At 55.5% G+C, this 16,322-nt stretch overlaps 1 protein-coding gene across 1 annotated transcript; it reads left to right on the plus strand.

The window, feature by feature from the left end:
• The first annotated feature begins 1,268 nt into the window (after window positions 1-1,268).
• Window positions 1,269-15,639, plus strand: LOC140374611 (uncharacterized). Its single transcript, XM_072461540.1, has 8 exons — window positions 1,269-1,452; window positions 1,832-1,869; window positions 2,156-4,250; window positions 4,288-4,795; window positions 9,423-9,502; window positions 9,760-9,797; window positions 13,527-14,949; window positions 15,558-15,639. The coding sequence occupies exons 1-8, from the start codon at window positions 1,388-1,390 to the stop codon at window positions 15,637-15,639; spliced, it is 4,329 nt and encodes a 1,442-aa protein (XP_072317641.1). The 5' UTR covers window positions 1,269-1,387.
• Window positions 15,640-16,322: the final 683 nt, after the last annotated feature.

A 16,322-nucleotide genomic window follows, 5' to 3' on the forward strand; every position in this document is an offset into this window, starting at 1 on the left:
GAGGGGCCCCGCCTCTGTGTGGAGTGGCCCCGCCTGTGTGTGGAGTGGGCCCGCCTCTGTGTGGAGTGGCCCCGCCTCTATGTGGGAGTGGCCCCGCCTCTGTGTGGGAGTGGGCTCATCAATTACAAGCTCAGAGCCCCCTCTTCTGCAGATGACAGAAAACTGGCCCAGCAACTCAATTCCTTCTTCTGTAGATTTGACACCTCCATCACCTCCTCCATCTCCTCCTCCATCTCCTCCTCCATCACCTCCTCCATCTCCTCCTCCATCACCTCCTCCATCACCTCCTCCATCACCTCCTCCATCACCTCATCCATCACCTCCTCCATCACCTCCTCCATCACCTCCTCCATCACCTCCTCCATCACCTCCTCCATCACCTCCTCCATCACCTCCTCCATCACCGTGTGGTACGCTGGAGCCACAGCCAGGGACCAACAGACTACAGCGCCCTCTGCTGAGAAGGTGATCGGCTGCAGACTTCCATCTCTGCAGGAGGCCACACCGCTCAGGCAGGAGGCCACTCCCCTCAGGCAGGAGGCCACTCCCCTCAGGCAGGAGGCCACTCCCCTCAGGCAGGAGGCCACTCCCCTCAGGCAGGAGGCCACTCCCCTCAGGCAGGAGGCCACACCGCTCAGGCAGGAGGCCACTCCCCTCAGGCAGGAGGCCACTCCCCTCAGGCAGGAGGCCACTCCCCTCAGGCAGGAGGCCACTCCTCTCAGGCAGGAGGCCACTCCCCTCAGGCAGGAGGCCACTCCCCTCAGGCAGGAGGCCACTCCCCTCAGGCAGGAGGTTACGGTCCATCCGGACCAGAACCTTCCGTCATAAGAACAGTTTCTTTCCTCTGCTGTTGGACTCATGAACACTTCCTAAGCACCTGTCACTCACTAAGCACCTGTCACTCACTGTCACTTTTATTGCACTACATTTTATTTATGTACAGATCATGTCTATTTTTACTATTATTTTAACTTGACTTATTTGTTATAATATCTGGTAACTTCATTGTTCATTGTCACCAGCACAAGTTCCTGTTTGTGAATTTTGTTTATGACAATAAACCTTATTCTAATTCTTATAGTCGATCTTTATTCTTATCCCATCGTAGATTTAAATTGTTTCTCTTTTGATTTATTCATTGTTTTATGTTGCACCAGGACAAGTTCCTCTTTCACAATGAGAATAAACCTTTTCTCTTTCTTATTTTGAAGTAACTCCAGCAGTGCATCCGGCAGAGAGCGGCGCATGCGCGGTGGTGTCAGCTCGGGTGCTCGTCCCGGTGTTTGTCCCGCTGTTTGTCCCGCTGTTTGTCCCGCTGTTTGTCCCGCTGTTTGTCCCGCTGTTTGTCCCGCTGTTTGTCCCGCTGTTTGTCCTTAAAGACACAAACATGGCGCACGTGAAGCTGAAGCAGGAGCCGGAGCTGTGGGAGCCAAAGGAGCAGGAGGAGAACAGGTGATTAGAGACAAAACAGGAGCACTGACCACCAGGGACACACCGGGGACACATGGGGACACATGGGGCGCTGCGGCGGGAGCAGGGCTCCTGGCCCCGGGCCCCGGGCCCGGGCCGCAGGAGAAACGGTCTTAAAGCAGCAGAATCAGGACGGGCTTTTGCGCATGCGCACATTAAAGTGACAGTGCCGTGCGTCAGGGGGCGGGGCCACAAACGTAAACAAAGAGATTTAAACGTTTTTTACAAAAAGAAAAGACATTTATTGATAAAGTGTCTGAGATAAAACCGCATCAAACTGAAAATATTATTATTGTATTTATATATAAATGATATAAATAAAAAGTGTGATGAAAGTCGTTGCTGCTCGTTTGTGTTTCAGTTGCCGAGCGACAGAACTCAAACTGGAGCTGGACAAAGGTAAGAGTCGTTTAAAGCTTCTGAAACTTTCACCTTTAGATTGTGAGTTTCATCCACTCAAAGCAACTTCAGCTGAAGGTTAAAGAGAAATACTGAAAGAACATGCTATTATTACTGGCTAGAAAGTGACGCACTGGTGCTTTAAATGCTATAAACGATACAAATATGAGCCGCATTTTGGTTTAAAACACTGTGTTTGTATAAAAGCTCTTTTCGTGTGTTTTAGAGTCAGTTTAGTCCTGAAAACATGACCAGCTGAAGGTGTTTGTGCCTCTGTGTCCTGCAGGCGTCCAGAGCAGCGCTGTCCCTCTCCACATCAAAAAAGAGCCGGATGAAGTGACCATTCGGGCGTTCCCCGTCACCGAGTTCGCGAGAAGTAAAAAAGAGGCGCGGTCGACGTCTGAGAGCGACGATTCCTCCGACACGGACGACTCGGGCGACTGGACGGACGAAAGCTCCGACGGCGCCGAACACAAAGCTCACAAATGCTCCGAGTGCGGGAAGGCGTTTGCGTCGGCGCCGGGGCTAAAGCGCCACCTGCAGGTCCACGCCGGAGTCAAGCCATTCTGCTGCTCCTTCTGCTCCATGGGCTTTGTGCACAAAGGCGATCTGAACCAGCACCTGAGGACTCACACGGGCGAAAAGCCCTTCCCATGTCACGTCTGCGCCAAGGGTTTCTCGCAGAAGAGCAACATGCAGCGGCACGTCCTGATCCACGCCGGAGAGACGCCGTTCCACTGCCCGTTCTGCCTGAAGGGCTTCGCCAAGAAGAAGCTGATGATCCGACACCTGAGGCTTCACTCCGGCGAGCGGCCGTACGAGTGCTGCGTGTGCGAGCGGAGCTTCAGAACCAGAGGCGTCCTGCGCGAGCACATGAGGACGCACAAGACGCCGAGCGCGTACGACTGTCCAAAGTGCGCCGAGGTCTTCGCCACGAAGCGCGGCCTGAAAGAACACGCTCAGACGCACCGGGCGGCCGAGCGGCGGCTGAGCAGCGCGCTGTGCTCGGACACGTTCACCGCCCAGGCCGAGCTGAAGACGCACGCGGAGACGCACGCGGAGATCTCCTACAGCTGTTCAGTCTGCGCCGTGTACTTTGACGAGAGGGCGGAGCTTCAGGAGCACATGGCGACTCACGCGGAGGAGACGCCGGACGAGGGCGGAGCCGAGCGGCGCTTCACGTGTCCGTTCTGTCTGAAGGATTTCCAGAAACGCTTCTCGCTCAAGACGCACATCGAGAACCACCGACGCGCCAAGAAGCATCCGTGCCCGGCGTGCGAGAAGAGCTTCGGGAAACGGCGAGCGCTGACGGAGCACGCCAAAACCCACGCCCCAACCCACGCCCCAACCCACGCCCCAACCCACGCCCCAACCCACGCCCCAACCCACGCCCCAACCCACGCCCCAACCCACGCCCAACCCCACGCCCCAACCCACGCCCCAACCCACGCCCCAACCCACGCCCCAACCCACGCCCAAACCCACGCCCAACCCCACGCCCAAACCCACGCCCCAACCCACGCCCAACCCCACGCCCAAACCCACGCCCCAACCCACGCCCAACCCCACGCCCAACCCCACGCCCAACCCCACGCCCAACCCCACGCCCAAACCCACGCCCCAACCCACGCCCAACCCCACGCCCCAACCCACGCCCCAACCCACGCCCCAACCCACGCCCCAACCCACGCCCCAACCCACGCCCCAACCCACGCCCCAACCCACGCCCCAACCCACGCCCCAACCCAGGCCGAGACCCAGGCCCAAACCCAGGCCGCGCAGAAGGCGAGCGGCGACGGCGAGCGGCGCTTCCGCTGCTCCGTCTGCGACATGAGCTTCGAGAAACGAGGCGACATGAACAAACACGACCGGACGCACACGGGTGAGAGACCTTTCAGCTGCTCAGTGTGCGGCAAGGGCTTTTCGCAGTCGGGGAACATGCAGCGCCACGTGAAGTCGATGCACGGCGCCGCGTTCAGCCGCTCGCTCCCGCAGGAGACCGCTCAGCACGAGGAGAACAAGCACACGTTTCCACTTTGTTCCACCGGCTTCACCAGGAACTATTTACTGAAAAGACATTTGAAAAGTCCCAAACGAGCGAAGTCGCTCCGGTGTTTGGTTTGTGAGAAAAGCTTCGCAACGAAAAGTGTTTTAAAGGAACATTTGAAAAGTCACGCGGCGCCGAAAAAGAACAAGAGGGACAGAACTTTCAGCTGTTCCTTTTGCTCAAAGGTTTTCACCAGTTCCAGCGATTTGTACAAACACATCAGGATTCACACAGGGGAGAAACCATACAGCTGTTCAGTCTGTGCCAAAGGCTTTTCTCAGAAGAGCAACATGCGGCGCCATTTCACATCCCATTTCAGCTCCGCCAGCCCACTGTGACGGGCGTAAGTCTGTTGTGTTTTTAAATAAAAGAACAAAAATGAAAGAGACGAGAGACAGTTTACAGGGCGGGATCAGGGCCACATCAGGGCCACATCAGGGCCACATCAGGGCCACATCAGGGCCACATCAGGGCCACATCAGGGCCACATCAGGGCCACATCAGGGCCGGATCAGGGCCGGATCAGGGCCGGATCAGGGCCGGATCAGGGCCGGATCAGGGCCGGATCAGGGCCGGATCAGGGCCACATCAGGGCCACATCAGGGCGGGATCAGGGCCACATCAGGGCCACATCAGGGCGGGATCAGGGCCACATCAGGGCCACATCAGGGCGGGATCAGGGCCACATCAGGGCGGGATCAGGGCGGGATCAGGGCGGGATCAGGGCCACATCAGGGCCACATCAGGGCGGGATCAGGGCCACATCAGGGCGGGATCAAGGCGGGATCTGGGCGGGATCATGGTGAGATTAGGGCGGGATCAAGGCGGGATCTGGGCGGGATCTGGGCAGGATCAAGGCGGGATCTGGGCAGGATCAAGGTGGGATCTGGGCGGGATCTTGGCGTGTCAGCTTCTCATTGTCAGGAAGTTTCCATGAACGAGTTAAAAACGCCTCAAACCAAATGAAAAAGTCGTTTTTGCTTCAGTCCTTTTAAAAGCTGCAGCTCGTTTCAGTCGAATCCACTGGAGACAAACACGAGTCTCTCTACGTCCGGTTTAGACACTTTTGATTTTGGACATGTTTTTTAGATGGTAAAAAGCTGCTGATGTCATTGATTTGACGTGTTAAAGTTCAAGTCTGAGTCGTTTGTTTCCTCCAGATGAACTAAGACTGTGACGATGTCATGGACAGTTTTGTCAGTTACAGGTGCAAAGTGAGTGCACTCTAAGTGGTTCATCCTGGTGTTAGACGTCGCCCCCTGTTGGACACTAATGAAAGAGTTTGTCCCGCCCACTGCAGACGTGGCTGAATGGAAAGCACATGTGTCGTGTGGAGCAGCGGCGTGAGTTTGCTGCATGTCCCGCCCCAGTCTCATCCCCATCTCTCTCACTGTCCTGTCGAATAGAGAGTTAGATATTTATCGAACATTTTCTTTGACATAAAACTATAAAACAAAAGGTAAAACGGCATTTTTCACGAGGAACAGACTCGATGCAGAAAGTGCCTCTGGTTTTATCAAATGTTACAAATGTTTTGGTCTTGTAGATTTATAATTTCACTCTGATGATCATCGGACTATTGAATTATAATAATTGTTGCCTAGTAACCACGTTGTGCTCCGGGCCAAACCCCTCTGACGTCACGTTCATATTTGACAAATAAAACTTTATGAAAAAAACTTGTGCATTCCCCCTGCACATGCCCCTCCCCCCTGCACATGCCCCTCCCCCCTGCACATGCCCCTCCCCCCTGCACATGCCCCTCCCCCCTGCACATGCCACTCCCCCCTGCACATGCCACTCCCCCGTGCTCATGCCCCTCCCCCGCACACATGCCACTCCCCCCTGCACATGCCACTCCCCCGTGCTCATGCCCCTCCCCCGCACACATGCCACTCCCCCACGCACATGCCCCTCCCCCCTGCACATGCCACTCCCCCCTGCTCATGCCCCTCCCCCGCACACATGCCCCTCCCCCGCACACATGCCCCTCCCCCGCACACATGCCACTCCCCCGTGCTCATGCCCCTCCCCCGCGCACATGCCACTCCCCCGTGCTCATGCCCCTCCCCCCTGCACATGCCACTCCCCCGTGCTCATGCCCCTCCCCCCTGCACTTGCCACTCCCCCGTGCACATACCACACCCCCGCGCACATGCCACTCCCCCGCACACATGCCACTCCCCCGCGCACATGCCACTCCCCCACGCACATGCCACTCCCCCCTGCACATGCCACTCCCCCATGCTCATGCCCCTCCCCCCTGCACATGCCACTCCCCCACGCTCATGCCCCTCCCCCCTGCACATGCCCCTCCCCCGCACACATGCCACTCCCCCACGCACATGCCCCTCCCCCCTGCACATGCCACTCCCCCGTGCTCATGCCCCTCCCCCCTGCACATGCCACTCCCCGTGCTCATGCCACTCCCCCGTGCACATGCCACTCCCCCGTGCACATGCCCCTCCCCCGCACACATGCCACTCCCCCACGCACATGCCCCTCCCCCTGCACATGCCACTCCCCCGTGCTCATGCCCCTCCCCCCTGCACTTGCCACTCCCCCGTGCTCATGCCCCTCCCCCGCGCACATGCCACTCCCCCGTGCTCATGCCCCTCCCCCCTGCACATGCCACTCCCCCGGGCACATGCCATGCCACTCCCCCGCGCACATGCCACTCCCCCGCGCACATGCCACTCCCCCGCGCACATGCCACTCCCCCACGCACATGCCACTCCCCCGTGCTCATGCCCCTCCCCCCTGCACTTGCCACTCCCCCGCGCACATGCCACTCCCCCACGCACATGCCACTCCCCCCTGCACATGCCACTCCCCCGTGCTCAAGCCCCTCCCCCCTGCACATGCCACTCCCCCGTGCTCATGCCCCTCCCCCCTGCACTTGCCACTCCCCCGTGCACATTCCACTCCCCCGGGCACATGCCATGCCACTCCCCCGCGCACATGCCACTCCCCCGCGCACATGCCACTCCCCCGCGCACATGCCACTCCCCCGCGCACATGCCACTCCCCCACGCACATGCCACTCCCCCCTGCACATGCCACTCCCCCGTGCTCATGCCCCTCCCCCCTGCACATGCCACTCCCCCGTGCTCATGCCCCTCCCCCGCGCACATGCCACTCCCCCATGCTCATGCCCCTCCCCCCTGCACATGCCACTCCCCCGTGCTCATGCCCCTCCCCCCTGCACTTGCCACTCCCCCCTGAACATACCACTCCCCCGGGCACATGCCATGCCACTCCCCCGCGCACATGCCACTCCCCCGCGCACATGCCACTCCCCCACGCACATGCCACTCCCCCGCGCACATGCCACTCCCCCGCGCACAGGCCACTCCCCCGGGCACATGCCACTCCCCCGCGCTCGTGCCACTCCCCCGCGCTCGTGCCACTCCCCCGCGCTCGTGCCACTCCCCCGCGCACATGCCACTCCCCTGCGCACAGGCCACTCCCCCGGGCACATGCCACTCCCCCGTGCACATGCCACTCCCCCGGGCACATGCCACTCCCCCGCATACATGCCCCTCCCCCCTGCACATGCCACTCCCCCGTGCTCATGCCCCTCCCCCCTGCACATGCCACTCCCCCGTGCTCATGCCCCTCCCCCCTGCACATGCCACTCACCCGCACACATGCCACTCCCCCGCGCACATGCCACTCCCCCGCGCTCATGCCCCTCCCCCGTGCTCATGCCCCTCCCTGTGCACATACCACTCCCCCGGGCACATGCCATGCCACTCCCCCGCGCACTTGCCACTCCCCTGCGCACATGCCACTCCCCCGCACACAGGCCACTCCCCCGCGCACAGGCCACTCCCCCGTGCACATACCACTCCCCCGCGCACATGCCATGCCACTCCCCCGCGCACATGCCACTCCCCCGCGCACATGCCACTCCCCCGCGCACATGCCACTCCCCCGCGCACAGGCCACTCCCCCGGGCACATGCCACTCCCCCGTGCACATGCCACTCCCCCGGGCACATGCCACTCCCCCGCATACATGCCCCTCCCCCCTGCACATGCCACTCCCCCGTGCTCATGCCCCTCCCCCGCACACATGCCCCTCCCCCGTGCTCATGCCCCTCCCCCCTGCACATGCCACTCACCCGCACACATGCCACTCCCCCGCGCACATGCCACTCCCCCGTGCTCATGCCCCTCCCCCGTGCTCATGCCCCTCCCTGTGCACATACCACTCCCCCGGGCACATGCCATGCCACTCCCCCGCGCACTTGCCACTCCCCTGCGCACATGCCACTCCCCCGGGCACATGCCACTGCCCCGTGCACATGCCACTCCCCCGGGCACATGCCACTCCCCCGTGCTCATGCCCCTCCCCGTGCACATGCCACTCCCCCGTGCACATGCCACTCCCCCGCGCTCATGCCACTCCCCCGCGCACATGCCACTCCCCCGCGCACATGCCACTCCCCCGCGCACATGCCACTCCCCCGCACACAGGCCACTCCCCCGCGCACCGGCCACTCCCCCGCACACAGGCCACTGCCCCGTGCACATGCCACTCCCCCGGGCACATGCCACTCCCCCGTGCTCATGCCCCTCCCCGTTTACATGCCACTCCCCCGCGCTCGTGCCACTCCCCCGCGCTCGTGCCACTCCCCCGGGCACATGCCACTCCCCCGCGCACAGGCCACTCCCCCGGGCACATGCCACTCCCCCGCATACATGCCCCTCCCCCCTGCACATGCCACTCCCCCGTGCTCATGCCCCTCCCCCGCACACATGCCACTCCCCCGCACACATGCCACTCCCCCGCGCACATGCCACTCCCCCATGCTCATGCCCCTCCCCCGTGCTCATGCCCCTCCCTGTGCACATACCACTCCCCCGGGCACATGCCACTCCCCCGCGCACATGCCACTCCCCCGCGCACATGCCACTCCCCCGCATACATGCCACTCCCCCGCGCACAGGCCACTCCCCTGTGCACATACCACTCCCCCGGGCACATGCCACTCCCCCGCGCTCGTGCCACTCCCCCGCGCTCGTGCCACTCCCCCGCGCACATGCCACTCCCCCGCGCACAGGCCACTCCCCCGGGCACATGCCACTCCCCCGCATACATGCCACTCCCCCGCGCTCGTGCCACTCCCCCGCCCTCGTGCCACTCCCAAAAATCGTCCATTCAACCTTTAATGTTGAAGAAGAAGAAGAAGAAGAAGAAGAAGAAGCCTCTTCATAAAACATCATAATGACCCGTGTTTGAGTGTGACATGTTTTTTAGTCTGGAGGTCACTTTTGTCTCACTTTTGTTTCACGTTTGATCCGGGTTTAAGACTGAGCGAGAGGTGTCATGGCGGACTGTCTCCAGTGAGAGGCGCTGCGCTGTGAGGTGCCGGAAATACACACGAAGAAGAAAGAACCCTGGGTGTTGTGTGCGCATGCGCATATCCAGCACTGTGCGATGCGTGATGTTTACGTCTGAGCGTGACCCTAAAGATCTGACCCTAAAGATCTGACCCCAGAGAAACATGCAGGAGGTGAAGCAGGAGCCGGAGCCGTGGGGCCCCGAGGAGCCGCGGGGCCCCGAGGAGCCGCAAAACAGGTGAGTTTAGAACCGAGACAGAACCCGACACTGGCACCGGAGCCGCACCGGGAGCAGAGATACTTTTAACTTTTATTATCAGAATGAGAAAAGGTTTATTGTCAATGAACAGAATTCTCAAACTTAAGAACGTGTTTAAAGATAAAACAACACAAGTCAAAAAGATACAACTATTTCATAATTTCACAATTATAATTATAATTGTTGTTTCTTTGTTGCTGAACCTCACGTGACTTTGACTCTTCTGTTTGTTCCAGTGACGCTTCAGAGCTCAAAATAAACCTGGTGTTCAGCGGTAAGAACCTCACTAACCAACCTCACTAACCAACCTCACTAACCAACCTCACTAACCAACCTCACTAACCAACCTCACTAACCAACCTCACTAACCAACCTCACTAACCTCACTAACTAACCACACTAACTAACCTCACTAACTAACCTCACTAACTAACCACACTAACTAACCTCACGAACTAACCTCACTAACTAACCTCACTAACTAACCACACTAACCTCACTAACTAACCACACTAACTAACCTCACGAACTAACCTCACTAACTAACCTCACTAACTAACCACACTAACCTCACTAACTAACCACACTAACCAACCTCACTAACCAACCTCACTAACCAACCTCACTAACCAACCTCACTAACCTCACTAACTAACCACACTAACTAACCTCACGAACTAACCTCACTAACTAACCTCACTAACTAACCTCACTAACTAACCACACTAACTAACCTCACGAACTAACCTCACTAACTAACCTCACTAACTAACCACACTAACTAACCTCACGAACTAACCTCACTAACTAACCTCACTAACTAACCACACTAACTAACCTCACGAACTAACCTCACTAACTAACCTCACTAACTAACCTCACTAACTAACCTCACTAACTAACATCACTAACTAACCTCACTAACCTCACTAACTAACCAACTAACCTCACTAACCTCACTAACCTCACTAACTAACCTCACTAACTAACCTCACTAACTAACCTCACTAACTAACCTCACTAACCTCACTAACTAACCTCACTAACTAACCTCACTAACCTCACTAACTAACCTCACTAACTAACCTCACTAACTAACCTCACTAACTAACCTCACTCACTAACTAACCTCACTCACTAACCTCACTAACCTCACTAACCTCACTAACTAACCTCACTAACTAACCTAACTCACTAACCTCACTAACTAACCTCACTAACTAACCTCACTAACCTCCCTAACTAACCTCACTAACTAACCTCACTAACCAACCTCACTAACTAACCTCACTAACTAACCTCACTAACTAACCTCACTAACTAACCTCACTAACTAACCTCACTAACTAACCTCACTCACTAACCTCACTAACTAACCTCACTAACCTCACTAACTAACCTCACTAACTATACTCACTAACTAACCTCACTAACCTCACTAACTAACCTCACTAACCTCACTAACTAACCTCACTAACCTCACTAACTAACCTCACGAACTAACCTCACTAACTAACCTCACGAACTAACCTCACTAACTAACATCACTAACTAACATCACTAACTAACCTCACTAACTAACCTCACGAACTATTCTCACTAACTAACCTCACTAACTAACCTCACCAACTAACCTCACTAACTAACCTCACGAACTAACCTCACTAACTAACCTCACTAACTAACCTCACTAACTAACCTCACTAACTAACCTCACTAACTAACCTCACTAACTAACCTCACTAACTAACCTCACTAACCTCACTAACTAACCTCACTAACTAACCTCACTAACTAACCTCACTAACCTCACTAACTAACCTCACTAACCTCACTAACTAACCTCACTAACCTCACTAACTAACCTCACTAACTAACCTCACTAACCTCACTAACCTCACTAACTAACCTCACTAACCTCACTAACTAACCTCACTCACTAACCTAACTCACTAACCTCACTCACTAACCTCACTCACTAACCTCACTAACTAACCTCACTAACTAACCTCACTAACCTCACTAACTAACCTCACTAACCAACCTCACTAACTAACCTCACTAACCTCACTAACTAACCTCACTAACTAACCTCACTAACTAACCTCACTCACTAACCTCACTAACTAACCTCACTAACTAACCTCACTAACTAACCTCACTCACTAACCTAACTCACTAACCTCACTAACTAACCTCACTAACTAACCTCACTAACTAACCTCACTCACTAACCTAACTCACTAACCTCACTAACTAACCTCACTAACTATCCTCACTAACTAACCTCACTAACTAACCTCACTAACTAACCTCACTAACTAACCTCACTAACTAGCCTCACGAACTAGCCTCACGAACTAACATCACTAACTAACATCACTAACTAACCTCACTAACTAACCTCACTAACTAACCTCACTAACTAACCTCACTAACCTCACTAACTAACCTCACTAACTAACCTCACTAACCTCACTAACTAACCTCACTAACCTCACTAACTATCCTCACTAACTAACCTCACTAACCTCACTAACTAACCTCACTAACTAACCTCACTAACTAACCTCACTAACTAACCTCACTAACTAACCTCACGAACTAACCTCACTAACTAACCTCACTAACTAACCTCACTAACTAACCTCACTAACTAACCTCACTAACCTCACTAACCTCACTAACTAACCTCACTAACCTCACTAACCTCACTAACTAACCTCACTAACCTCACTAACTAACCTCACTAACCTCACTAACTAACCTCACTCACTAACCTAACTCACTAACCTCACTCACTAACCTCACTCACTAACCTCACTCACTAACCTCACTAACTAACCTCACTAACCTCCCTAACTAACCTCACTAACTAACCTCACTAACTAACCTCACTAACCAACCTCACTAACTAACCTCACTAACCAACCTCACTAACTAACCTCACTAACTAACCTCACTAACCAACCTCACTAACTAACCTCACTAACCTCACTAACTAACCTCACTAACTAACCTCACTAACTAACCTCACTCACTAACCTAACTCACTAACCTCACTAACCTCACTAACTAACCTCACTAACTATCCTCACTAACTAACCCCACTAACTAACCTCACTAACTATCCTCACTAACTAACCCCACTAACTAACCTCACTAACCTCACTAACTAACCTCACTAACTAACCTCACTAACTAGCCTCACGAACTAACATCACTAACTAACCTCACTAACTAACCTCACTAACCTCACTAACTAACCTCACTAACTAACCTCACTCACTAACCTAACTCACTAACCTCACTAACCTCACTAACCTCACTAACTAACCTCACTAACTATCCTCACTAACTATCCTCACTAACTAACCCCACTAACTAACCTCACTAACTATCCTCACTAACTAACCCCACTAACTAACCTCACTAACCTCACTAACTAACCTCACTAACTAACCTCACTAACTAGCCTCACGAACTAACATCACTAACTAACCTCACTAACTAACCTCACTAACTAACCTCACTAACTAACCTCACTAACTAACCTCACTAACTAACCTCACTAACTAACCTCACTAACTATCCTCACTAACTAACCTCACTAACTAACCTCACTAACTAACCTCACTAACTAACCTCACTAACTATCCTCACTAACTAACCTCACTAACCTCACTAACTAACCTCACTAACCTCACTAACTAACCTCACTAACCTCACTAACCTCACTAACTAACCTCACTAACTAACCTCACTAACTAACCTCACTAACCTCACTAACTAACCTCACTAACCTCACTAACTAACCTCACTAACCTCACTAACCTCACTAACTAACCTCACTAACTAACCTCACTAACCTCACTAACCTCACTAACTAACCTCACTAACTAACCTCACTAACTAACCTTGGCCGCGTAAAGGGCGTGTAAGTGGGCGGGGCTTGTAGTGGGCGTGACAGGAGCTGATGCGCTGCGTGCTCTGTGCCCTGCAGGTGTCCAGAGCGGTTCAGATCTTCTCAACGTCAAAGAAGAAGCAGAGGACGTGAACATGGAGCAGGCGCCGCTGCAAGAAGATCCGTTTGTCTGCGTCACCGTGAAGAACGAGGAAGAGGAGCGAGAAGAGCGAGACCAGGAGGACGAGGAGGACACAGAGGAGGACAACGAGGAGGAGGAGGACAACGTGGACGAGGAGGACACCGAGAGTGAAGATCGTTCCTCTGACACGGACGACTCTGACGACTGGGCGGCTGAAGAGCGCTCCAAAGACCACAGATGCCCCGAATGTGGGAGAGCGTTTGCGTCCGTCACGGGGTTAAAGAGACACCTCCAGATCCACGCGGGACAGAAACCCTTCAGCTGTTCAGTCTGCGCCGTGGAGTTTAACCAAAAGGCGGACCTGGAGAAACACCTGAGGACGCACACGGGGGAGCGGCCCTTCAGGTGCTCGCTCTGCGCCAAGGCTTTCGCGCAGAAGTGCAACATGCAGCGCCACGCCAAAACCCACGCCCGCCAAAAGTCCTTCAGCTGTTCGGCCTGCCAGGAGACTTTCGAGTCGGCGGCGACTCTAGAGCGCCACGCGAGGACCCACACGGGGGGGAAACCCTTCAAATGTCCGTTCTGTTCCAAAGGGTTCCCCAAAAACGCTTTGCTCAAGGTCCACCTGAGGAATCACACCGGCGAGAGGCCTTTCGGGTGTTCGCTCTGCGGGAAACGCTTCGCCAAAACCGGCGTCCTGAAGGAGCACGTGAGGACGCACACGACGCAGAGGCGGCACCGCTGCTCCAGCTGCGAGCGGGTGTTCAGCACGAAGGTGGCGCTGAAGAAGCACGAGAAGGAGCACGAGAGCCAGAAGCCGCCGCCCACGTGTCCGCTCTGCGCCGCCACGTTCCAGACGCGGATCAACCTGAAGAAGCACGTCAGGACGCACGGGGACAAACCCTACAGCTGTTCGGTGTGCGCCCATCGCTTCCCGTACCCGGACGTGCTCAGGAGACACATGGAGACGCACGCCTTCCGCTGCTGGGTCTGTAAGACGGCGTGTGAGGACGCGGCGTCTCTGGAGCGCCACATGAGGCTCGGGACGCACGCCACAGAGAGCGCCATCTGGTGTCCCACGTGTGGCATCGACTTCAACACCAGACGACTTTACGACCAGCACCTGTGTCGCAGGAGAGAGGCGGGGCAGGAGGCGGGGCAGGAGGCGGGGCAGGGGGCGGGGCAGGTCCAGGGTCAGGTCGACGTCCAGGGTCCAGTCCAGGGTCAGGTCCAGAGACAGGGTCAGGTCCAGGGTCCGGTCCAGGGTCCGGTCCAGGGTCAGGTCCAGGTCCAGAGACAGGGTCAGGTCCAGAGACAGGGTCCGGTCCAGGGTCCGGTCGACGTCCAGGGTCCGGTCCAGGGTCCGGGTCCAGAGACACGGTCAGGTCCAGGGTCAGGTCCAGAGACCGGTCCAGAGACCGGTCCAGAGACAGGTCCAGAGACAGGTCCAGAGACAGGTCCAGGGTCCGGTCCAGGGTCAGGTCCAGAGACAGGTCCAGGGTCAGGTCCAGAGACAGGTCCAGAGACAGGTCCAGGGTCAGGTCCAGAGACAGGTCCAGGGTCAGGTCCAGGTCCAGAGACAGGTCCAGAGACAGGTCCAGAGACAGGTCCAGGGTCCAAAAAGCCGCTGACGGTGGATTTTTAAATCTAAAGTGTTTTTTAAGACTCAAATATTTATTAAAAGTTTTCATTGTCAAATATTGTTCAAAATGAATGCGACGAGTTTTTTGTAAAATATGAAATATAAACGTCAATATGAAACATTTAATGAGTTTGTGAAGTTCATTTTCAGCATTTTCATCAAAATGACAAATGATTTCAGATGAAACATGTTCCGCAGTTTTCTTTAAAACGACAGGATTAACTTTATTTAAAGCTTTAAGTCTTATATTTATATAATAATAATAATAATGTGTGTTTGCCGTAACCCGACCGACCGTTTCCCTCAAGCGTCGAGTAGAAGACTTTAATAAGTCTGTGTCAAACAGACGGAGCAGGAACATGTTCTGTCTTCAACATGATGAGGCTCTGTGGGCGTCACTGCCCTCGCCATCGCTCATGTCCTTCTGAGTCATGGTGCGACCACCGACCGACCGACCGACCGACCACCGACCCACTTGAAACATGTCGTGTTACAGCAAACAGACACTTTATCTCATGTTACGACATTTAGATTTCTGAAAGTGACAGAAATATATTTGCATTTGATGATTCAAAACTAGAAAAGAAACAGATCATTATAAAAATATAAAGTCATAAACACATTTCACAGTGTTTCACTCTCGAGCAATGTTCCAGTGTAAGTCTGAGAGCAGGACACAGGACGCCCCCCACAGGACACCCAACGCAGGACACCCAACACAGGACACCCAACGCGGGACGCCCCCTGTAGGACGCCCCCTGCAGGACACCCCCTGCAGGACGCCCCTGCAGGACACCCCCTGCAGGACACCCCTGCAGGACGCCCCCTGCAGGACGCCCCCCACAGGACACCCTCCACAGGACGCCCCCCAGAGGACACCCTCCACAGGACGCCCCCCACAGGCCCCCTGCAGGACGAGGCAGGGGGCCTGTGGGGGGGGTCCTGTGGGGGGGGGTCCTGCGTTGGGTGTCCTGTGGGGGCGTCCTGCGTTGGGTGTCCTGCGGGGGGCGTCCCACGTTGGGTGTCCTGTGGGGGCGTCCTGTGGGGGGCGTCCCGCGTTGGGTGTCTTGTGGGGGGCGTCCCGCGTTGGGTGTCCTGTGGGGGCGTCCTG

Source organism: Eucyclogobius newberryi, unplaced genomic scaffold (genome assembly GCF_026437365.1).
Source record: "Eucyclogobius newberryi isolate DKJ021-1_F unplaced genomic scaffold, fEucNew1.0.hap1 SCAF_3, whole genome shotgun sequence".
In the NCBI taxonomy this organism is placed as follows: Eukaryota; Metazoa; Chordata; class Actinopteri; order Gobiiformes; family Gobiidae; genus Eucyclogobius; species Eucyclogobius newberryi.